General features: G+C 35.7%; 3 protein-coding genes across 9 annotated transcripts; 1 reads left to right on the top strand and 2 right to left on the bottom strand.

Annotated features, from left to right (window-relative positions):
- The first annotated feature begins 979 nt into the window (after positions 1-979).
- On the top strand, positions 980-8,539 carry LOC121783324 (serine/threonine-protein phosphatase 6 regulatory subunit 1-like). Of its 4 annotated transcripts, none has more exons than XM_042181362.1 (22): positions 980-1,130; positions 1,221-1,323; positions 1,459-1,508; positions 1,622-1,715; positions 2,960-3,063; positions 3,571-3,657; positions 3,793-3,868; positions 3,952-4,026; positions 4,495-4,548; positions 4,646-4,705; positions 4,777-4,896; positions 5,113-5,207; positions 5,289-5,491; positions 5,653-5,750; positions 6,004-6,107; positions 6,219-6,384; positions 6,507-6,629; positions 6,795-6,877; positions 7,145-7,286; positions 7,401-7,430; positions 7,653-7,723; positions 7,815-8,539. In XM_042181362.1, the coding sequence occupies exons 4-22, from the start codon at positions 1,677-1,679 to the stop codon at positions 8,191-8,193; spliced, it is 2,109 nt and encodes a 702-aa protein (XP_042037296.1). In that variant the 5' UTR covers positions 980-1,130; positions 1,221-1,323; positions 1,459-1,508; positions 1,622-1,676; the 3' UTR covers positions 8,194-8,539. The 4 variants fall into 4 exon arrangements, with proteins under 4 accessions (XP_042037296.1, XP_042037295.1, XP_042037298.1 ...); XM_042181361.1 differs by having other exon boundaries at positions 1,453-1,508; XM_042181364.1 differs by having other exon boundaries at positions 1,221-1,392; positions 1,481-1,508.
- Positions 8,540-9,750: 1,211 nt separating this feature from the next.
- On the bottom strand, positions 9,751-13,710 carry LOC121783325 (beta-glucosidase 13-like). 2 transcript variants are annotated; one of them, XM_042181365.1, is made up of 11 exons: positions 13,510-13,710; positions 13,368-13,437; positions 13,225-13,283; positions 13,075-13,150; positions 12,064-12,141; positions 11,814-11,901; positions 11,370-11,741; positions 10,797-11,008; positions 10,384-10,521; positions 10,203-10,311; positions 9,751-10,093 (listed from the first exon to the last, which is right to left on the bottom strand). In XM_042181365.1, the coding sequence occupies exons 1-11, from the start codon at positions 13,693-13,695 to the stop codon at positions 9,904-9,906; spliced, it is 1,578 nt and encodes a 525-aa protein (XP_042037299.1). In that variant the 5' UTR covers positions 13,696-13,710; the 3' UTR covers positions 9,751-9,903. The 2 variants fall into 2 exon arrangements, with proteins under 2 accessions (XP_042037299.1, XP_042037300.1); XM_042181366.1 differs by lacking the exon at positions 10,384-10,521.
- A 1,240-nt stretch (positions 13,711-14,950) lies between these two features.
- On the bottom strand, positions 14,951-17,103 carry LOC121783326 (probable protein phosphatase 2C 28). Of its 3 annotated transcripts, none has more exons than XM_042181367.1 (6): positions 16,838-17,103; positions 16,616-16,663; positions 16,501-16,542; positions 15,882-16,094; positions 15,528-15,801; positions 14,951-15,351 (listed from the first exon to the last, which is right to left on the bottom strand). In XM_042181367.1, the coding sequence occupies exons 1-6, from the start codon at positions 16,865-16,867 to the stop codon at positions 15,056-15,058; spliced, it is 903 nt and encodes a 300-aa protein (XP_042037301.1). In that variant the 5' UTR covers positions 16,868-17,103; the 3' UTR covers positions 14,951-15,055. The 3 variants fall into 3 exon arrangements, with proteins under 3 accessions (XP_042037301.1, XP_042037303.1, XP_042037302.1); XM_042181369.1 differs by having other exon boundaries at positions 16,855-17,103; XM_042181368.1 differs by lacking the exon at positions 16,501-16,542.
- Between the last annotated feature and the right edge of the window lie 1,680 nt (positions 17,104-18,783).

Raw genomic sequence — 18,783 nt, 5'->3', positions numbered from 1 at the left:
CTGAATAAATACCATCCCCTACCTCTAGTGATTTTTACAGGATTATTGGGTACAATTTTGTAAAAGACAAAAACATAAATGTACATTATCTCACTTCTTTTATCTTGACGTTAATTTTGCCTACCAAACACCCACATAATTTTTGAGTGAGCTTAAAAATAAATTAATTTTACTAGTATAATTTATATACAAAAATAAATCTAATGAACAATTGATTTATGTACAAAAGAAAAAATAACAAAGAAAATAGAATATGTAATACTCTATTCGTCTCATAAATATATGTGCACGCTTCTATTTTCGCCTGTCTCATAAAAATATGGCATTGCATTTATGGAAAGTTATCAAAGTTTATTACCCATATACATCAAATTATTTACAACTTATACCACCATAAAAACACTGACAACAATATGGGTCTCAATGTCTCACTATATAAACACTATTATAATTACCATTCTCCTCTTCTATTTTACTTTACCAATTTTATCTGAAATTACATGTATATATTTTTATAGGATGGATGGAGTATCGGTAATAATGTGAGGTCAAAAGATTAGATTTATAGAGGCTGCACAAATATAATTTACTCGTCATGATATTGTTAAAAAAACATACGAGTTTCCTCTCTTATCATCTACATTAAAGATATTAAAAGTGATTATTGTTATAAATAAAAATGATTGTTCGTATAAATGAAAGTAATTATTTTATAAATAAAGATACAGTGTATGGCAAATGAAAAAGTAACTTTTTATGATTAAAAATAACTGTCGCAAAATAATCGTTGTTCATAATAAGGTTACTATCTATCTTAATGTACTACTACAAGAATTACTATTCAAGAAATGGATTTATCATTTAACACAAAAAGTATCGGATCCGGTCTGACCGCTTCCAAAATTAATTCTTTTACATTCCAACATTATTATACAAAAATCATATACACAAATAAGCTACTAAATTATAAATTAAATACTCGAATTACCAATGGTTGCAATTTTCCCTTTAATGAATAATTCATTTTTGTTAAATGTGCCATTTGACTGATTAAAGCGAAGATTTGCAGTTGGGAAATCTGAGATCATCTGAAGATAAAGCCTAGTTGAATTAGTACTAGTTGATTTGAGGTAATACAAGGCGACATATTATTGCATTTTTCAAAATTGGCTTCAATTTATTCTTGATTCTTTCGCATACCCACAAAATGCCCAAATCAGGCTTTGGTTGGATCGCACATACAAATCAAAATCATCTCTTTCTGGCTCCAATTCATTTCTTTCTTCTCCGCCTACAAGAATAGAGAGAGACAGAGAGAGACAGGTAGTCGAAGTCCCTCTCAACCCCATAAAGTAATAGATAGGAAAAATTCGTTACAAAATTCTTTTGATGGTAAGTTTTGTGGGGATATATATTACTGCATTATATCACATTTTTGTTTTCCCTTGCAAGTCATAGCCGCCGTTCCTGATTGAAGCAGATGGGGAATTGACATCTGTTTTTTCTTGGTGAGTAGTTAGATTCGTTATCGCATTTGGAGATTTTTATGAGTCTATTGAGATTGTTAGAAAGATTGATCCTTTTCCCTTTTTTGGGATTCACCTCTTTTTTTGGGAGCTAGTGTTGGATCTGAGCTGGACATTACTGTTGAATAATCAAGATTCTGAATTTTCACCATGTTTTGGCATATGACCGGTCTCTCAACTGCATCGCCAGTAAGTGCCATGAATCCAATCTTGAAAAAAAGTAATCTTGTGAATGCTATGTGCCATTTCTTGGATTCATATTGCTTGTTGGTTTCTTGTTATTGGATATGATGATTAACATTTCTTGGAGTGTGAGATTTTGATGAGTGGTTGAGAAATTGGGCATACTGTTGTTGATAGCTAGAAGAGTGGACCTTTACGGGTTTTTTCTTTTTTTTAGAATGAAACTTAGATTCCGTGTTTGTACTGAACTTTTTTTTTATTCCGTGTTTGGGAGAGACGCATGACCCTCATGCGTCTCCTTTTAATAAAACGCATAATCGTCATGCGTTTCATTAAAAGGAGACGCATGAGGGTCATGCGTCTCTCCCAAACACGGATTAAAAAAAAAGTTTAGTACAAACACGGAATCTAAGTTTCATTCTAGAACAAAAATAGAAAAAACCCGGACCTTTACCATGCTTGTTTGCCAGTGCTTTTTTTATTCTAGTGTGTAAGGCTTTTTATTGGAAGCGGATTTGCTACTTGTCTACATTTTGCTGGTAGCACTGAAACAGTATGCCCACGACCATGACATGTGGTAGGTGGTGTGTGGGTCGGTGATTAATATGGCGAGGCCTTTGTGTCATCGCTGGTTGTTGGACTCCTCAAAGCAATTCCAGTTTTAATTTTTAATTTGAATGTTTGTTATATATAACAGGACAAATCAATGGTTCCGTATATAAACTAAATGTTGTTCTGATTTTTCGAAAAATAGAGTGAGTTTGGACGAGGTGGAGTAATAGGTCTTGACAAACTGGTTAGGGATGTGATCTACAATTCGAAATTCTTTCGCCCCCTTTGTTCTCCTTTACATAAACTTTCTCGCATATTTCCCTGCCTTAATTACCACACTTATCTTTTGGTTATGACTTATGACTGATACTAATGAGTATGTTAACTGCCATTGGTATTTCAGTATTTTTCTATTTATCAAATGGACATATTGCTATTATGAGAAGTGGTCAACTATTCCTCTCTTAGAGTAGGGATTTTGGCCCCAAAAAGCTTATACTGTTTCGCATTCACTTCTTTTTCAGAATCCTTTTGTTGGTGTATAGTTAGTGTTCTCAAGTGGAATATTTTTCATACCCTCAATTCTTGTTTTTGGAGATTTTATAATATCCTCTTCAACTGCGCCTACCTAACATTATGACGTGCTATAATGTGTGTATATGAGTGATTAATTTAGGTCTTCTGCTGATTATTGTTAGGTGGAGACCATTTTAGACAAGGATAACTTTACTTTGGATGAGCTCTTGGACGAGGATGAAATAATTCAAGAGTGCAAGGCTCTCAATGGACGACTTATCAGCTAGTAATCTCCTATTCACTTATAATCCTTCGTATTGCACTTTCCATGTTACTAAGTCCTTTGTTGCTTTCACAATTATGTCTTGCTGAAAGTGGTTCAAAGCTGGTTCTTCCGTAGTTGAACCAAATGTTTTTCCTTTCTGAGATGTTCTCCAGTTTTAATTTGCTTACTTTCGGCTGTGAATTATGTGCAATTATTTTGGCACTAAATATGAATACTTTACATTTAAAGGCTTCGTTGACTGAATCAAACTTGGATATTTGCTAAAATATCACTAATACCTATTCTTTTTCAACTATCAAGGTAGTCTTCACAAGTCTATGAATATCCTTATGCAGCCATGGGAAAAATTATGGGTGTACATTATATTTCCTTTTTTTTGTTCAAAAACTTATTTGATTCCATATTAATAGGAAAACAATTATTGTTTGTTCAAGTTCATTTTTTGTTCCAATTTTCAGTATGATTGGCCTTCCACACACTAAGTTCATACCAAATGTTCTTTCACAGCTTGCGGGAGATATCTCAAGTTAAACAACTTCTTCAGTACATAGTGCAAGAAGCTCCCAAGGGTGCTAGTAAAGAACGTATATTGAAGTACGCTTGAGCAGTAAAGAGTTCTTTAGACTGGGTGTCTGCTAATGTTGCCAGACATTACATGCCGTTTGACTATAGTTGATAATGCATTTCTGACACAGCCCTGTGACATATCTTCCTTCTTTTTCTGTGTAGGTTCCCATTTATCGCTTGCGAAATTTTTACGTGTGAGGTCGATATAATACTGAAGGCTTTGGTAGATGATGAAGAGGTCTTGAAAATGCACAACTTTGCTCTTGTTCTTTGTCTTTTAATCCAGAGTTTATTAATTCCCTCCCTACTTTTGGTTTGCAGTTGATGGACTTACTTTTCTCTTTTCTGGATCCTGAGCACTCTCATAGTTCTCAGTTGGCTGGTTATTTTAGCAAGGTATGATATGCTCGATTGGTGGTTCATAGGAATGGTTCATACGCTGTTATGATCTTATTAGCATATTAGACCAAAAAGGTTTATTAAATTGGTTGATCATAGTTGATTTTGCCTAATAATTTGATATGGCTGTATAATCCAAAGTTATAAGATGGTGTAGGGCAAAGTATCTATCCCCTTTCAAATGGTATTACATTGGAAATATAGAACACAAGTTTCAGTTTTTTAAAAGTGAATTTGAGAGGGAGAGATTTTGGGAGCGTGGCAATGAAAATATGCTCAAGACATTTTTCAGGGCCTACTGGCTGTAATTATGAATCATATAATCAAAGTTGCAGCAAGTTTAACCTAGAACATTAATATACACTAAGATATGCCCTGTGATCTTCTGTTCTTTCACTGCCTATAAGTTCTTGTCATATTTTGATTTATAATTTCATTTCCTGAATCCTTATCTTTATGTGACAGGTTGTTGTATGCCTCTTGCTTCGGAAGACATCCCCTCTAATGAATTATATCCAAGTGAGTTCAGTATATCTTCATAATCAAACTTCTCATTTGATTCTGGATTTTGTGTTCCTATTGAGCCTCATTGAATTTCCATTTAACATTTGTCCAGGGCCATCAGGATATCATCAAAAAGCTAGTTGACCTAATTGGAATTACGTCTATAATGGAGGTTTGTTGTTCAGACCCTCCCCGTCTCTCTTTTACTTATAGTTGAATTCTAATAGTTTCTTGCATCAACAGGTGTTAATCCGTTTCATTGGTGCTGATGTACATATTTATGGGAATAGTGGTGGCGACACCATGCAATGGTTGGAAGAGATGGATATCCTGGATATGATTGTGGATAAATTCAGTTCATCTGTAAGTTACACTAGTAGGGAACGGGGAATTTATACGTCGACGCTATTCTCTTCTCCTTAAGCTGGCGGTGGCTCTTGAGGCCTTTCGTCTTTCATGTGATTTATCTGATGCTTTTTAGTCTTTTGGTTGTGATATTTTATAGAATTTTATGCTCGTAAAGGGATACTGAAAAAATGTTTCGCCAATAATTTGAGTAGCTAAAATATATATTTGTAGGACTGCCCTGGAGTGCACGCTAATGCTGCAGAAACTCTTTGCACCATTACTCGATGGGCTCCCCCGAGATTAGCTGCAAAAATCTCCAGCCCAAGGTTGCACCTTTTCTGAATACTACCTTTTTGTTTCTCTATATCCCCTTTTTCTTATACTCGCTGGAAACTGGCTGCTGTCAGTTTTATAGGAAGGTTATTTCGTCACGCTCTGGAGGAGTCGAGACCCAAGACTGTTCTGGTCAACCTGTTACTAGTTTGTATATCGTTGTTAGACCCCAAGAGGCTGACATCTGGTATATATTACATGTATAATCGTCAAACTTCTAATGGACCTGGAGCCACAGCTAATCCCGAGACTGTTAAAAGCATGCTGGGTAGCCTAGGTAACATTGGATCCTTTTTTCATAATTACTTCGGCTCAAGCAATAAATTCCGAGTGTAAATAAATGTGATTTTCTGTATTTATGTCCGAAATGTTCACTTTTCATAAATTGTATCATAATCTTGAAATGATGAGACAAGACTAAACTGGTTTATCGGGCAGGTGATCTTCTCAAGCTTTTGAACGTTTCATCTGAGGAACACACCCTGCTAACTGCGTATGGGAAATTGCAACCTCCTCTTGGAAAACGTCGGCTGAAGGTATCTTCTGCATTTTACTTAATGAGCCCTTGGATTTCTCTATTGCTTAAAATCATACAGTTTTATATTGACTGCTGCATTGTTAATTGAAATTGCTTCTTTCCAAAAAACTGACTATATATTTTTCATTTGTTTATTTTACAAGAATATTGTTTCTCGTTTAACGAATATCAAATTGTATCAAACATTTTGCTCACTTTCTATTTTATCCTTTTTTCTGCAAATAATACTGTTGGCCTCTCCTTTCTCGCAGATTATAGAGTTCATTTCAGTCTTAGTTGCTGTTAGTAATGAAGCTGCCGAAAAGGAACTGATTCGCCTGGGCGCTTTGGAACGTATTCTTGAATTGTTTTTCCAGTAAGTGCACCCCGCTTCTTGTTACGTTCGAGTACTTGCAATTTCGTGATAATTTTATTTTTTTAACATTACAATTGGTAACTGGTCAGTTTACCTCTCTTATGACCGTAGGTATCCTTACAATAATTTATTACACAATCACGTGGAACACATCGTAATATCTTGCCTGGAGAGCAAAAATCATCAGTTTGTTGACCACCTTCTCCATAAGTGTAATCTCGTCAGGAAGATTCTTGATTCTGAGAAGAACTTCACTTTGTCCTCCGATGAGAGCAAGGTATATTTTTGTTTTGTTTTTTTCGTTTCCAGTTCTGCTCCCTTATTCTCTTGGTAGCTTTTCTGGTGGTTGCTGAAGATATTTCATTACTAAGAACTACCATTTTCTGGGAGTGCTCGCAGCCAACGGTCGCTGCTGCAGGAAAGTTGCCACCCAGGATCGGAAATATCGGTTATTTAACCCGTATAGCTAACAAACTTATTCAATTGGGGAATAGTGATTGCAAGGTTCAGAAATTCTTGCAGGTTTGCTCAATGCTCACTCAGTCATTCTATTTTAATCTTCCCGACTTTTTTCGTCACCCTGTTGACTAGTTTTTTTTTCTTTTAAAAAAGTTTTAACCATTCTATATACTCGAAGGCTCAATTATTACGATGTTTTAAATGACTGCTGAGTCTTCCCATTGGCAGGAAAACAGCGACTGGGTCGATTGGCAGACGAATGTTTTGCTTAAGCGCAATGCTTTGGAAAATGTCTCCCAGTGGGCATGCGGGTAAGTGATTTTAAGTTGGAATAAGGAAAATCAATTACCAAATAGTGACAATAAACGATTCCGTTGTAGTTGAGGCAAGAAGTAAGATTAGTTTACTTTCAATTTTATGTGTAAAGTTCGTATTTTGGTTAAAGGTCATACTCGACTTCTATGTTCGTCTGAGGTCATTGGATCGTAGGCTTATTTTGTTTTGAATCTATTTGATATTCCGTGTATATATCTTTATTATGGGCATTTGTATCTTTTTTTCCCTAATTTGCTCGGTAGGAGACCCACCACTCTACAAGATCGAACAAGAGATAGCGACGATGATGACTACCAAGACAGGGATTATGATGTTGCAGCTTTGGCGAATAACTTGAGCCAGGCCTTTAAATATGGGATCTATAGTAATGATGCTATCGCCGAGGTTTGTCTTAATACATTTTGGTTGGAAAAAAAATATTCGTAAGGGTGTTTCTCGTGATGACTTTGCATAATGAGTAACGGAAATTAATTTGTTCGTTGATGTGCTTTTGGGCAGGGAGATTCCTCACTCGAACGAGATGATGAGGTATGTATTCGAAAAATTATATAGTTGCAACAATAGATTGCACTTGAGTATCGGTTTGGATTCGGATATTTGACTTGTTGCCCTGGTTTTCGTCGTCTCCATTTCTTTCGATTTATTTATCGATTCGTTTTGCATTCTATAAACCGTTACGTCACTTTTCCACGAACTTTAACTAGTGTTTCTCTGTTACCGTAACGGGCTTACCTTCCGTAACTCCCACAGGATGTCTACTTCGACGATGAATCTGCTGAAGTCGTCATTTCTTCGCTCCGTTTGGGCGATAATCAGGACAGGTAAGCAGACACTTTTAATCTTTCGAGAAGTCTTCCTGGATCGTGTATGGGAGCCAACCGTATTCTCTGTTTCCGTCTCGTGTTTTTCCAGCGGAGGAGGATCGCTCTTCACGAACTCCAACTGGTTTGAGTTCGAAGACGAGAGTATCGACAACGAGCACTCCGCCGGTCCCAATGCATCTTCGTTGCCCGACGCCGAGGAGTACATGGACGTCGACAGAAGAGCGGACGATGATGTTTTGAAAGGTGAGGCAGATGGTGCCGTATCCAACACTCCCTCGGATAAAACACCAGAGTGGGTCGAGTGGAGAGAAAGCTCCGACTCACTTGATCCTCCTCCCGTCTTTTCTGACGCATTCGAAACGGCTCCATCTTCGCCTATACATAACAGTGAGTTCTTGGACTACGAAGCCAAGTCAGACGACTTCGAACCCCTGCAATCTGCAGACGTCGATGAGGGAAGCCGTTGAACTGGAGAGGGCGAAGAAGGCTCCTCGCAGGGGTAAATGTCTATTCTTGTCGAAAAGAGGAGTCACGGTGAACCTGAGACACGAGGTGTATCGACAGAGTCGGAGTCGGAAGGCCGATCCGGCGGCTCGTGAAATTTTTTTCTTAGCAAGACATTTTCCGTGCCTTAGTTGAAGCTGAAAAGCTATTGAACTTGTATATCAGTTATTTTTTATTTCCTGCATTTTTTGGAAGTATATAAATACTGTTAGGTAAAACAGAATTTGGGAGGATTCTGCTATTCATATTGTAGTTATATATTCAATCTTGCTTTTCATGAATACAAAGTGGTTTAAATGTACAATTTAATATGTTGTGAAAGGTCAAATGTTCAATCCTTGGAGCTTGTTTACCAATGAAATGCAATAAATTCTGGAAATACATCAGATTAGGGTTACAAAAATAGACACCCCCTTAAACGTTTTAACTGTTTGACAAAATTAAGAAGCAATTTTAATAGAAATAAAAGATAAATTATGAATATTTGAATGTGATTTAGACATGCAACTTTCAAAATGTACATTCATTGGTGGGTACTCATTGTAAGGGTTTCTCAAATCCGAGTTTGTCGATGGTGGGGTAATCGAGTAAATACCATTTTTAATCCTAAACATATAATTATTTTACGATTTTGGTCATATTATTTACTTTTGATTTTTGAATGCGGAACAAATAAAAATGGTCTGAAAATTATCATTTTTTACAGCTCTGTCACAAAACTAACATACAACGCTAATTAAGTCATCTTGACATAATTATTATAATAATCCATGATTAATTAGATTTTTCAATATTTCTTAATATTTTTTTTATAAATTAAGTCAATCTCTCTCGTTTCGGCTATTTCCTTGCTGCCAACCTCCGATTTCGCTATTTCAAGGATTTCCTCGAGATCCTCTTCCATCTTCTCGAAGGAGCCGAGGTGTGAAACTCGGCCAGAGAGATAGGAGGGCTATGGAAATCTCGGATGCGTATATGGAATGGAATGGAATGAAATTGTTATGGATTGATTTCATTCTTATTTCAGGTAATCACAATATTATAGGAATGAAAAGTAATATGAACAAATAACTATTAGCAGAACTTCCGTTGCCAAAGTTTGGGAAATTTTTGAGTGAAATACTATTTGTATTTGCTAGAGATTAAAGACGTGCACACACCATTACTAATTGATTAATTAACTAAATACATTATCTTTTTTTTAATCCTAAATAATTTTGGGCCATAGCCGAATTCTGCCTGCAGTTTGATGGTCTCCAGACAGCCCATTAATTAAATCTATAGCTCTATTGCCTCTAACGATTATGAATATATTTTAATTACTAAACAGTTATTATGTTGAAATTTGATTATAAACTAAAAATAGAAAATTGGACACATTTTCCTTGTACTTGTTTGTATTTTCTAAAGGGTGGTTTACACAGATTCATTTATTTAGTAAAATACTTTAGATTTGATAACATTTTAATAAATTAAAAAATGTCATAGGTTAAATAATCAAGAAAGATCAGATGACAGGGTAACATATAATGCATGATCTTATTTAAGTGAACATGCTGAAATAGACAGATCATATCTGAAATTAGATTGGGCTTTGCACGGTGATTCAAAATCCCCATAGACAATATCATAGTAATAAATATACAAGTTTAAATTAAGGTGTGTTTGGAATTTCACTGTGACCAAGTTGTCTTGGATAAGAAATTCTTGAACCAAAGTGAAGAAATCTTAGGATATCTTCTTAACAATTCATCTCTGTAGTCCACGTAATATAGTCCGAATCGAACTGAAAATCCTCCTGCCCACTCAAAATTATCCACCAATGACCATACAAAATATCCCTTCACATTTGCATCATCTTTTCTGAAATAGTATTAAAATTTCAGGCCTAATTAAATAACAATTACAAAAATTGAGCGATTATTGAAGTTAATTTCAAGAAAATAAGTGTTGGAAGGGACAAGAGACTAACTCAATTGCTTCATTCAGACAGCACAGATGATGATGAATGTAGTCTTTCCTCATGTTGTCTTGTAAGGCCTGGGATAGGTCTAAAGTGTCATTTCTTGCCTCATCAAGCCCTAAAATCCAGTTGACTTATTTAGGAATGTTGATAATAGAAACACAAATAATGTTAAAAGACATAAGTATACCATTTTCAGTGATGTAAATTAGTGGATTATTGTATTTTTGTTTTATTAATTTGAGCATTTGTCGAAGTCCCTTTGGATAAATGTAGAGTTTGCTCGAATCTCTTCCTTGCTCACCAATTGGCTTTCCATTTTTGATCCCTACCAATATTACAAGATATGATAAATTTACTGATAAAATAATGTTAGGACCGTCGACTGGACAATAGTTTGATATTGTCTGCTTTGGGTCAAGCCTGTCGAATTTGTTTTTGAGTCACTCCCAAAAAGCCTCAAACTAATTAGAGTTGGACATCAATAATATACAGTTTCCAACTTCCCTCCATTCTCCAATGTGGAATGGGTTTGCACCCAACAAATAAAGCAGGTCATATATGGCTAAAATGAATATTCAATTTGTGACATAATGAATTCACCTGTGATCACCATCTCAGAGTCAGTCGTGTAGCTATAGCTCGTCGAGTTTGGTTTGTCGAGGGCATATATTGCACCATAGTAGTTGAACCCTATGAAGTCAAAAGACCCCTTAACCATCTCAATCTCATTTTTATCAAATTTAGGTAATCTTTCTTTAACTCGAATCTTCATACTTTCTGGATAACTTCCATGTGTCAATGGTTCCATATACCTAAAAAGTCACAACAATTTTGTAATTAATAAAAATTTATTTTAAACTATTGACTTGAAAATTGAGGGGTATATAAATTGTGTGGAACGATGTCACAACCTTCGGTAGGAATATAATCAATTGATAACTATCTTAAATTGATAACTGACAACTATATCAACAACCTACCTTATGGATGTCAACACGGAGGCATTTGTATGTCAACTAAATATAGTTGACATACGTATGTCTTCTGTTGATATGTTGACATCTATAACATAGATTGTTGACATAATTGTCAGTTATCAATTTAAATTTTTTTATAAAGTTGTCAACCTAACAACTCCCACCCTCATTATATACATTAATTTAAGAATCTTACCAACCAAGCATGAAGTCCATGGCTCGATCCTTAGCATTCTCATTCTCATTCGTCTCATCGAACGGCTCAAACCAATACGCTGCAAAAACTATCCCAATTTTCCCCTTTTGCGAATCTTGATACTTTTCTCTATACAAATTTACAACAGCGGAATGACCTAGAAGAAGGTTGTGTCCCACGATATAGGGCTCCGTGGCAGAGTCTCCACCCGTGCAGTTGAGACCCTGCCACTCTGAGCATCTTGCGGGTGCAAAAACACCGTAGGCGTAACCATACACGCTAAACGTCCACGGTTCATTTATAGTGACCCAGTACTTGACACGATCACCGAATTGCTCGAATAAGAGGTTTGCAAAGTCGAGAAAATCACCTCTATGTATAAATTAGATTTTAGAACAAGTTCAAGAACCGAGCACTACAAATTGGAGATCTTTGAAGGCTTACACAATTTGAGAAGATAGAAATCCACCATATGCATCTTGTAGGGCTTGTGGAACATCAAGATGGTGCAGTGTCACAAAAGGCTCTATACCTATATACATTGCCATTCATTTAATGAAAATTCTAATTTTAAACTGATTGTACTTTCATGCATGGTATTTGCGGCAATTTTAATTTCTTCAAGCTAATTAATTACAACTTACTGTATTTTAATTACAAATAAACTCTAATTATCCAAAAAAGTGTTACTAACCATTAGCAAGGAGTTCGTTAATGAGATTGTTGTAATAATCAATGCCATCCTGATTAACACCTGCCTCAATCTTTCCACCTGACACATCCAAATCGAACCTTATGAAAACACACTAGCAAATAGTACTACATACTTTCCTTTATATCATGAAAATGGCAAATTGTTCATATTCATCACTTTATGAAAAATCGAGTACCTTACGAATTTATGTCAAAGATATAATGCCATAAAAAATTGAACAGATTTACTCTTTTTCCCTAGTAACGATTTTATGAAAATTTTAAAAAATTAAAGAATCTGCATTGAAGACTAAGGTAAAAAGATAACGTAACATTGTTTTCCTGCTAAATTAATTCTGAAATAAATTACATCATCTATTTGATTTTGAAAAAAATGTAAAGGTTTGAAGCGTTACAGCCCAATCAGGAGATAGAAAAAAGTGGCTATTCTGAGGGAGTACGGATTAGAGGATGGTGTATTTTTCTCCAATTAATATGATTGATAAATTTAAGTGATCAAATGCAACGAGGACATGCACTTTAAGATCAAGGAGTGTTCTATTATAGCTTGTTGGTTTTTGTTTTTTAGATTTGGTTTGATGTCTATGTATTTGTTGTCTGAAGGGGTTAACTATATTTTGTTTTACCTTTTTATTATGTTGAAGATTTTACTGATATACTTCATCTGTCTCAACTAAGTTAAGTCATTTCTTTTTTGGACAATAAACAAAACATCCAATTACTATATACTTATTACTTTATTTCATCACCTACTGTACTCTTTTTTTTATCTTTCCTACTTTATTTCTCTCTCCTACTTTTCAACACGATTTCTTAATCTCAGTGCCCAAAAGTTTAACTCAACTTAGTTGTGACGGATGAGAGAGTATATAACTTCTGCTCACCTCTTTTAAATTTGAGCATTTGGTACTCATAAAAAAATTTAGCACATTTATTTGAAACTATCAATATTGTACTATAAATTCCCATACAAGTTAACAGTTAACATCACCTGGCAAGACCCTTGGCCATGATATCGAAATCCGATAGGCGTCAAGACCCAAATCTCTTGCAATATTTACATCTTCCTACAAATATAATGAAAGATTTTCACAAATCCGATTTAATTTCAACAAATTATAAGGCATATATATGTATTTACCTTGTACATATGATAGGAATCGATGGCCACGTCTCCATTACTATGATCCTTAATCTTTTCTAAAAATGGTAATAATACTAGTATTATAAGTGATCAAGAATTAGTAACAAAAATCACATTTCCCACGTGGCATCGGACAAAACCTGGATAAGAATGCGTGAAATTGTCCCACGAACTCTGGCCTTTTCCGTTTTCCTTTACAGCGCCCTCGTACTACATAAACGAGAATTAACTACTTTACCACTATACTAATATACGCACAGACAAATTCAGATCTTTAATCACCTGATATGCTGAGGATGCTGCCCCGAACACAAATCCTTCTGGAAAGTTCCCGCGTACGACCGGAGATGTCGTGTCGCAATGACACGTAGTCGATGTTGTTGTGGGATTTGCAGAGCTTAAGGAATTAGCTATGGATGAGAGGAGATAGAGGAGCGAGTAGTGAGTTAGACTTGCCATTTTACTCATTTCGTCCAACTTTCATTGCCATCTTATATTAATTTATCCACTTGTTTTTTATTAATAAAATATCCTTGCTTTCATATCTAGTACGTCTATTATATAATGGTTAAATAGTAGAGATACTATATAATATGATGCTAAAGCAACGGTTGTGGCATGTTTTTGATTTGATGAGTAGCAATCTATTCTTTAACAAAATCAAGTTTTAATGGATTTTTAAAGACCGATATCATTAGATTCGTTCATATTGATTGCAGGTTTTTTAGTGGGACCAAAAAAGTGCAATGATATATCACCATGCCTTCCAACCATTAAGATAAAATGATCATATAAAGATCAGATAATAAACTTTTTTTTATTGCTACAAAGGTTAATTTATGCTCTTTCTCACCACTTTTGTGATCTGAGATTTTGAACTAAAAAAGGGCGCTAATTTATGTGCTTAATTGTACCATCAACAATTCTTAAAGTATCTTTATTGTTGGTGTTCCAATTAAAATTAGAGAACAAAAATAGAAGTGCCATAGAAAAGCAAAAGATTAAGATAATTTGTCCCCAATTTAGGGACATTTTTTTGCATCCTAAATTAGAGTTAATTTTAAAATTTTTGAAACATTAGTAATTATATCTTACTTTTTGTGTCATTAAAAGACAATTTTTTTGCGGAGAATGTTTAATTCTTTGTTCACGATTTGTTTCTGTAATTTCAATATATAGGACCAACTAAATTCTACTACTACTTGCCATTCACGAAATCTTTTATAAGTTCAGAATATCAGACCAAAAAAATCAGATGTTGTGGCCATTAAAATGAGAGAACCAAATTAAAAATTAAACAAAATGATTGCGTTATTTCTAGTTACACACTTCTACAGCAAAGAAAAAAAAAAAGGAATTAAATGTTACCGATGCTATTGAAAAAGTGGTCACAAAATAATGCTGGAGAGCATATAGATTTTCATATATACTATTATGCACTAGAATCATCAAAAACAAAATTATCAGATGTCTACTAGCTCAACTTTAATTATATAACGTTATCTATTGATATATAAAGTTCTTTTCATTTATATAATATAATGCAGGAGAAAAAAGTGAAGGCCAAAGTAGACAATACTATTCCTCTAATTTGACATTAAAATAAGTAGACGATTCACTCTCAAAACACTATGCTAATATTTTTCTTGTGCTCCTATTCTAATGGGGTTCTAATAGTAATAATGTTTGGGACACCATTATATATGTTAACTACCACTTCAAGTTGTTCTAAACACTATTTAAGGCAATCGCAAGAAGTGACCAAAGTAGCATATGTGGACAGCTTAGAACAATTGAAGGAAGCTAAAGCCATGGCAAGAAAATATTGTCAATCTTGAAACAAGACAACAACGCATGAAATGTCATCTTTGGAGCCCCTTGAAAGTGCCTGATTGATCAACTCTTTCGCAGCCTCACCACCATCCTTCATTCCTCTTATGCAATCCACAGCTTCTTCATTCGACATTACGTGCCACACTCCATCGCTCGCTAATACGATGAACTCCGTCTGCTCATCAATCATCTCTATAGCAATATCCGGTCTCGACGTAATGTGAGCCTTGAGACGCCCGTCTCCAAACGCCCTCGTCATTGCAAGCTGCCCGTCCACCCTCGGAACATTCCCTGCCATTGCTAATTTATTCAATCCACTTTCACATTATAAAAATAGACAAACTTTTGCAATTTTGGTCAGCTGTCCACCCAAGGAACAACTTTTAATTTAGGAAACCACTATAATATTATTTCACAAATTAAGCATTAAAATCTGTGTCGCTTCAAAACTGTTTTAAAATTGATACCCGGTTTATGGGACACGAACCCGCCCTTGCTCTCAACCATTTTTCTCTCCTTCAACGCCTCATGGTCCACCGACACCTGCTTCGCCTCCCCATTCCTACACACCACGGCACGCGAATCGCCAACGTTCGCCACAACCACCTTCTCCCCGTCTATCACGATCGCCGTCACCGCAGTCGAACCGCCTCGGGAACCCACCACATTCTCGAGGATGTCTTTGTCAGTCTCCTCATAAGCCCTCCTAACCGCTTCTTTTGGACTCCTCCAAAAATCAGCCTGTTCATAAATATTTTCTTTACAAAATATAGAAATAATAGTATTCTCTAACTTTGTCTTAAAAATAACAACGCATTGACCTGATTCAGTATATTATGAAATAGGTGATCATGTAGATATTGGGCGACATCGCGGCCGGAATGGCCGTCGAAAATGGCGTATAAACCGAGGTCGTGGCCGTCGATTTTCTTGCACGTCGCAACCAAACAGTCCTCCATTCCATGCTTCATTTTCCCTTCCACTAAATGGCAGCCATGAGAGACATGCTGTTTCGCTCTTTTCCTGTTTTCCTCCTAAAACCAATGAATGTTTGGTGATAGGTTGTTAATAAAGGCCGAATTAATATTGATGAAAAAGAATTACTCCTTATATTTAAAAAACAATTAAGAACTGTGCGACATATGAGTTATTACTCCATATAAAATTGCAGCATGTATTAGCAAATACTAAAAATGTCCAACCTCGATTGAGAATGAAGTCGACAAACACTATAGGGTTCAATTTTGAATTTCAATTATCTACTTTTTGATATGAATTTCAAATTATGGAATTGAACTAGTTTAATTCCAAATCAAGATATTTTGTGGTTCAATTTGGAATTCAAGGCTCTAATTCAAATTCCGCAGGCTCAATTCCATGATACCGAACGGAAAATCATGTTGAAAAGGTTTAGGTGGTAAAAAAAACATAATGTCCAACCTTGAGAATGGCTGACATGATATCATCGGGTGTTTGGCTCCTCTGCAAATTAGGATATATAATCAAATCATTAACATCATAAATCCAAAAGATAGATGCGATGATACATACGTACCTTAATCTTGATGACGCCAGCCTCACTATTCGAAACCGATCTTTCCCTCTGAAATCGAAATCCAATTTACTTAGACTCAACAGTATCCAACACACAGTAACAAATGCTCTAGATGCAAGATATTTTCTGTTACATTTAGACTAGACAAAAGAAAAGAAGAAAGCAGCATCATATCAAATATGTTGGGAGTGGAATTTTGTCGGAAATTCAATGAAACCAGACCTTAACCGAGACGATATCTGGGCCGTCCATTTTCGCCGATTTTGATTAGATTTTTTGGTCGGACTATAGGATGGATGCTACGTTATTTATTGCGGCTAATTAACTGACACGTGGCAGGGCGTGAGAAGGCGGCGGAGTGGGTGTCTTCCGCCGTTTGATCTCCAGTTTACAGCTTGCCAGAAATTTGAGCTTGATCTGATGCCATGGCCGAATTGTTTTTATTTGCTCTGTTTTTGCAGAATGAAAATAAGTGGAGAATACCCCAAGCCAAGCCCATTCTACACTTTCTGTGTTTTATTCCAATACTATAAAATACTAATCCATCTGTCTGCCAGGAGGAGTCCCGTTGATTACACACATTTTATAAAAATGATAGTAATAAAAGTTAAAGGGAAGAAATGATAAAATAAAAGAGAGAATAATATATAGATAATGACGCACGGAGGGAGTACTCCGTCTCTAAAAGAACAATTTTACCATTTTAATCATTCACCAAAATATATGAAACTAATTCTAAATATGTAAATTTTTTAAAAACACTAACTGCACACATTATTCTAAATGAGAATAATGTGAATCTTACATTCTATTAATATTATTTCCATTTTTTTGCTTCTTTCTTATTTTATCATTTACATACTCCCTCCGTCCCATAATAGATGACATATATACTTGAAAAATGACATGAGATTTTAGGCGATATTGTTTTGTTTGTTAGGTAGAGAGAGAATATAGTATATTTATATTAATATGAGAGAACTTTTTCCAAAAAGGAAATGTGTCATCATTTGTGACACCCTGAAAAATTCGGTCCCTTCTTTCGAGATAAATCAGATTTAGTAGTTTAATAAATTTCTTCTAGAAAACGTGTAATCCTAGGATTCTCGTTTAATTCCTACTTTGGATAATCTAATTATTTTGGTTGGAAAGAAAATAAAGCACAAGAAAATTTTATTTTAAGGATAAAAGTAGAGGAGATACTTTTATTAGATAAATGTGGATACACCTCGATGAAATAGAATTTCAGGAAAATATAATGAATACATATATAATGAATACAATGCTTACAAGTTGTGGGACCCCCTTTTTTACAAAAATTTGGAAGCTACAACTTGCTACTCTAAAGATTTCAAGCTCCAAGACTTGCTAAAAATAGTAGCAAGATAGATTAGGTTTGGGACAAATCCCTTCTACTCTTCCCTCTTCTCTTCTTCCTCGATTTTCGTGCCCACCCCACAAAGCTCCAAGAAGGCAGCCTGTACCTGCAAGATGTAACACCAAAAAGGGGTTAGAGAATCTTCACTGATATGACCACACCCGAAAGGCCCATGACGAGGTCTATGACGAGGCACCTACATGAGGGACTCTCTACTTTCATCCAAAAAGTCATGCTGGAGGAGTCTACGAAGGTCGAGGAGCACGCGACAAGACTCGTGCTGAAATTTGAAGGATGGGAGCTTCCACCCGGCCGGGTGGATTCTGACGCACTGCCTCACCCGGTCGGGTGCCATCCACTGGAAGAGCCAAGGCATACGAATTCCACCCGACCGGGTACCTACACAACTACTCGGGCGGGTGCCCCGTCCAAGGCATGAGGGAGTCAGGAGGTTTCACCCCGCCGGGTGACTTAACACCCTTAATTCCACCCGGCCAGGTAGAGTGGCGCGGACCAGATTTTGTGGGCCTTTTCATTGAGAATTGGACCATAGTATAAATACCTTTTGATGTTTCTTTCATTAGATTTTGTTGAATTAAAGTTTATACTCTAGTGAGTTTCCTCTTTGAGGATTGTATCAAATTCCTTCCTTGAAGGTTGCTTGTTTCCATCCTAGATTGATTCAAGTAGAGGTATGGATCAATAGAGTTTATCCATTGAGTAGTGGAGCCAAGGGGTGATAGAGCTATTGAAAGTTGCCTAGGGTTGTCTCCATTCTTTTGGTTAAGGT

The sequence above is a fragment of the Salvia splendens genome, chromosome 21 (assembly GCF_004379255.2).
Source record: "Salvia splendens isolate huo1 chromosome 21, SspV2, whole genome shotgun sequence".
In the NCBI taxonomy this organism is placed as follows: domain Eukaryota; kingdom Viridiplantae; phylum Streptophyta; class Magnoliopsida; order Lamiales; family Lamiaceae; genus Salvia; species Salvia splendens.
Note: the sequence above shows the minus strand (reverse complement) of the source record. Positions and strands in the feature narration are given on the sequence as shown.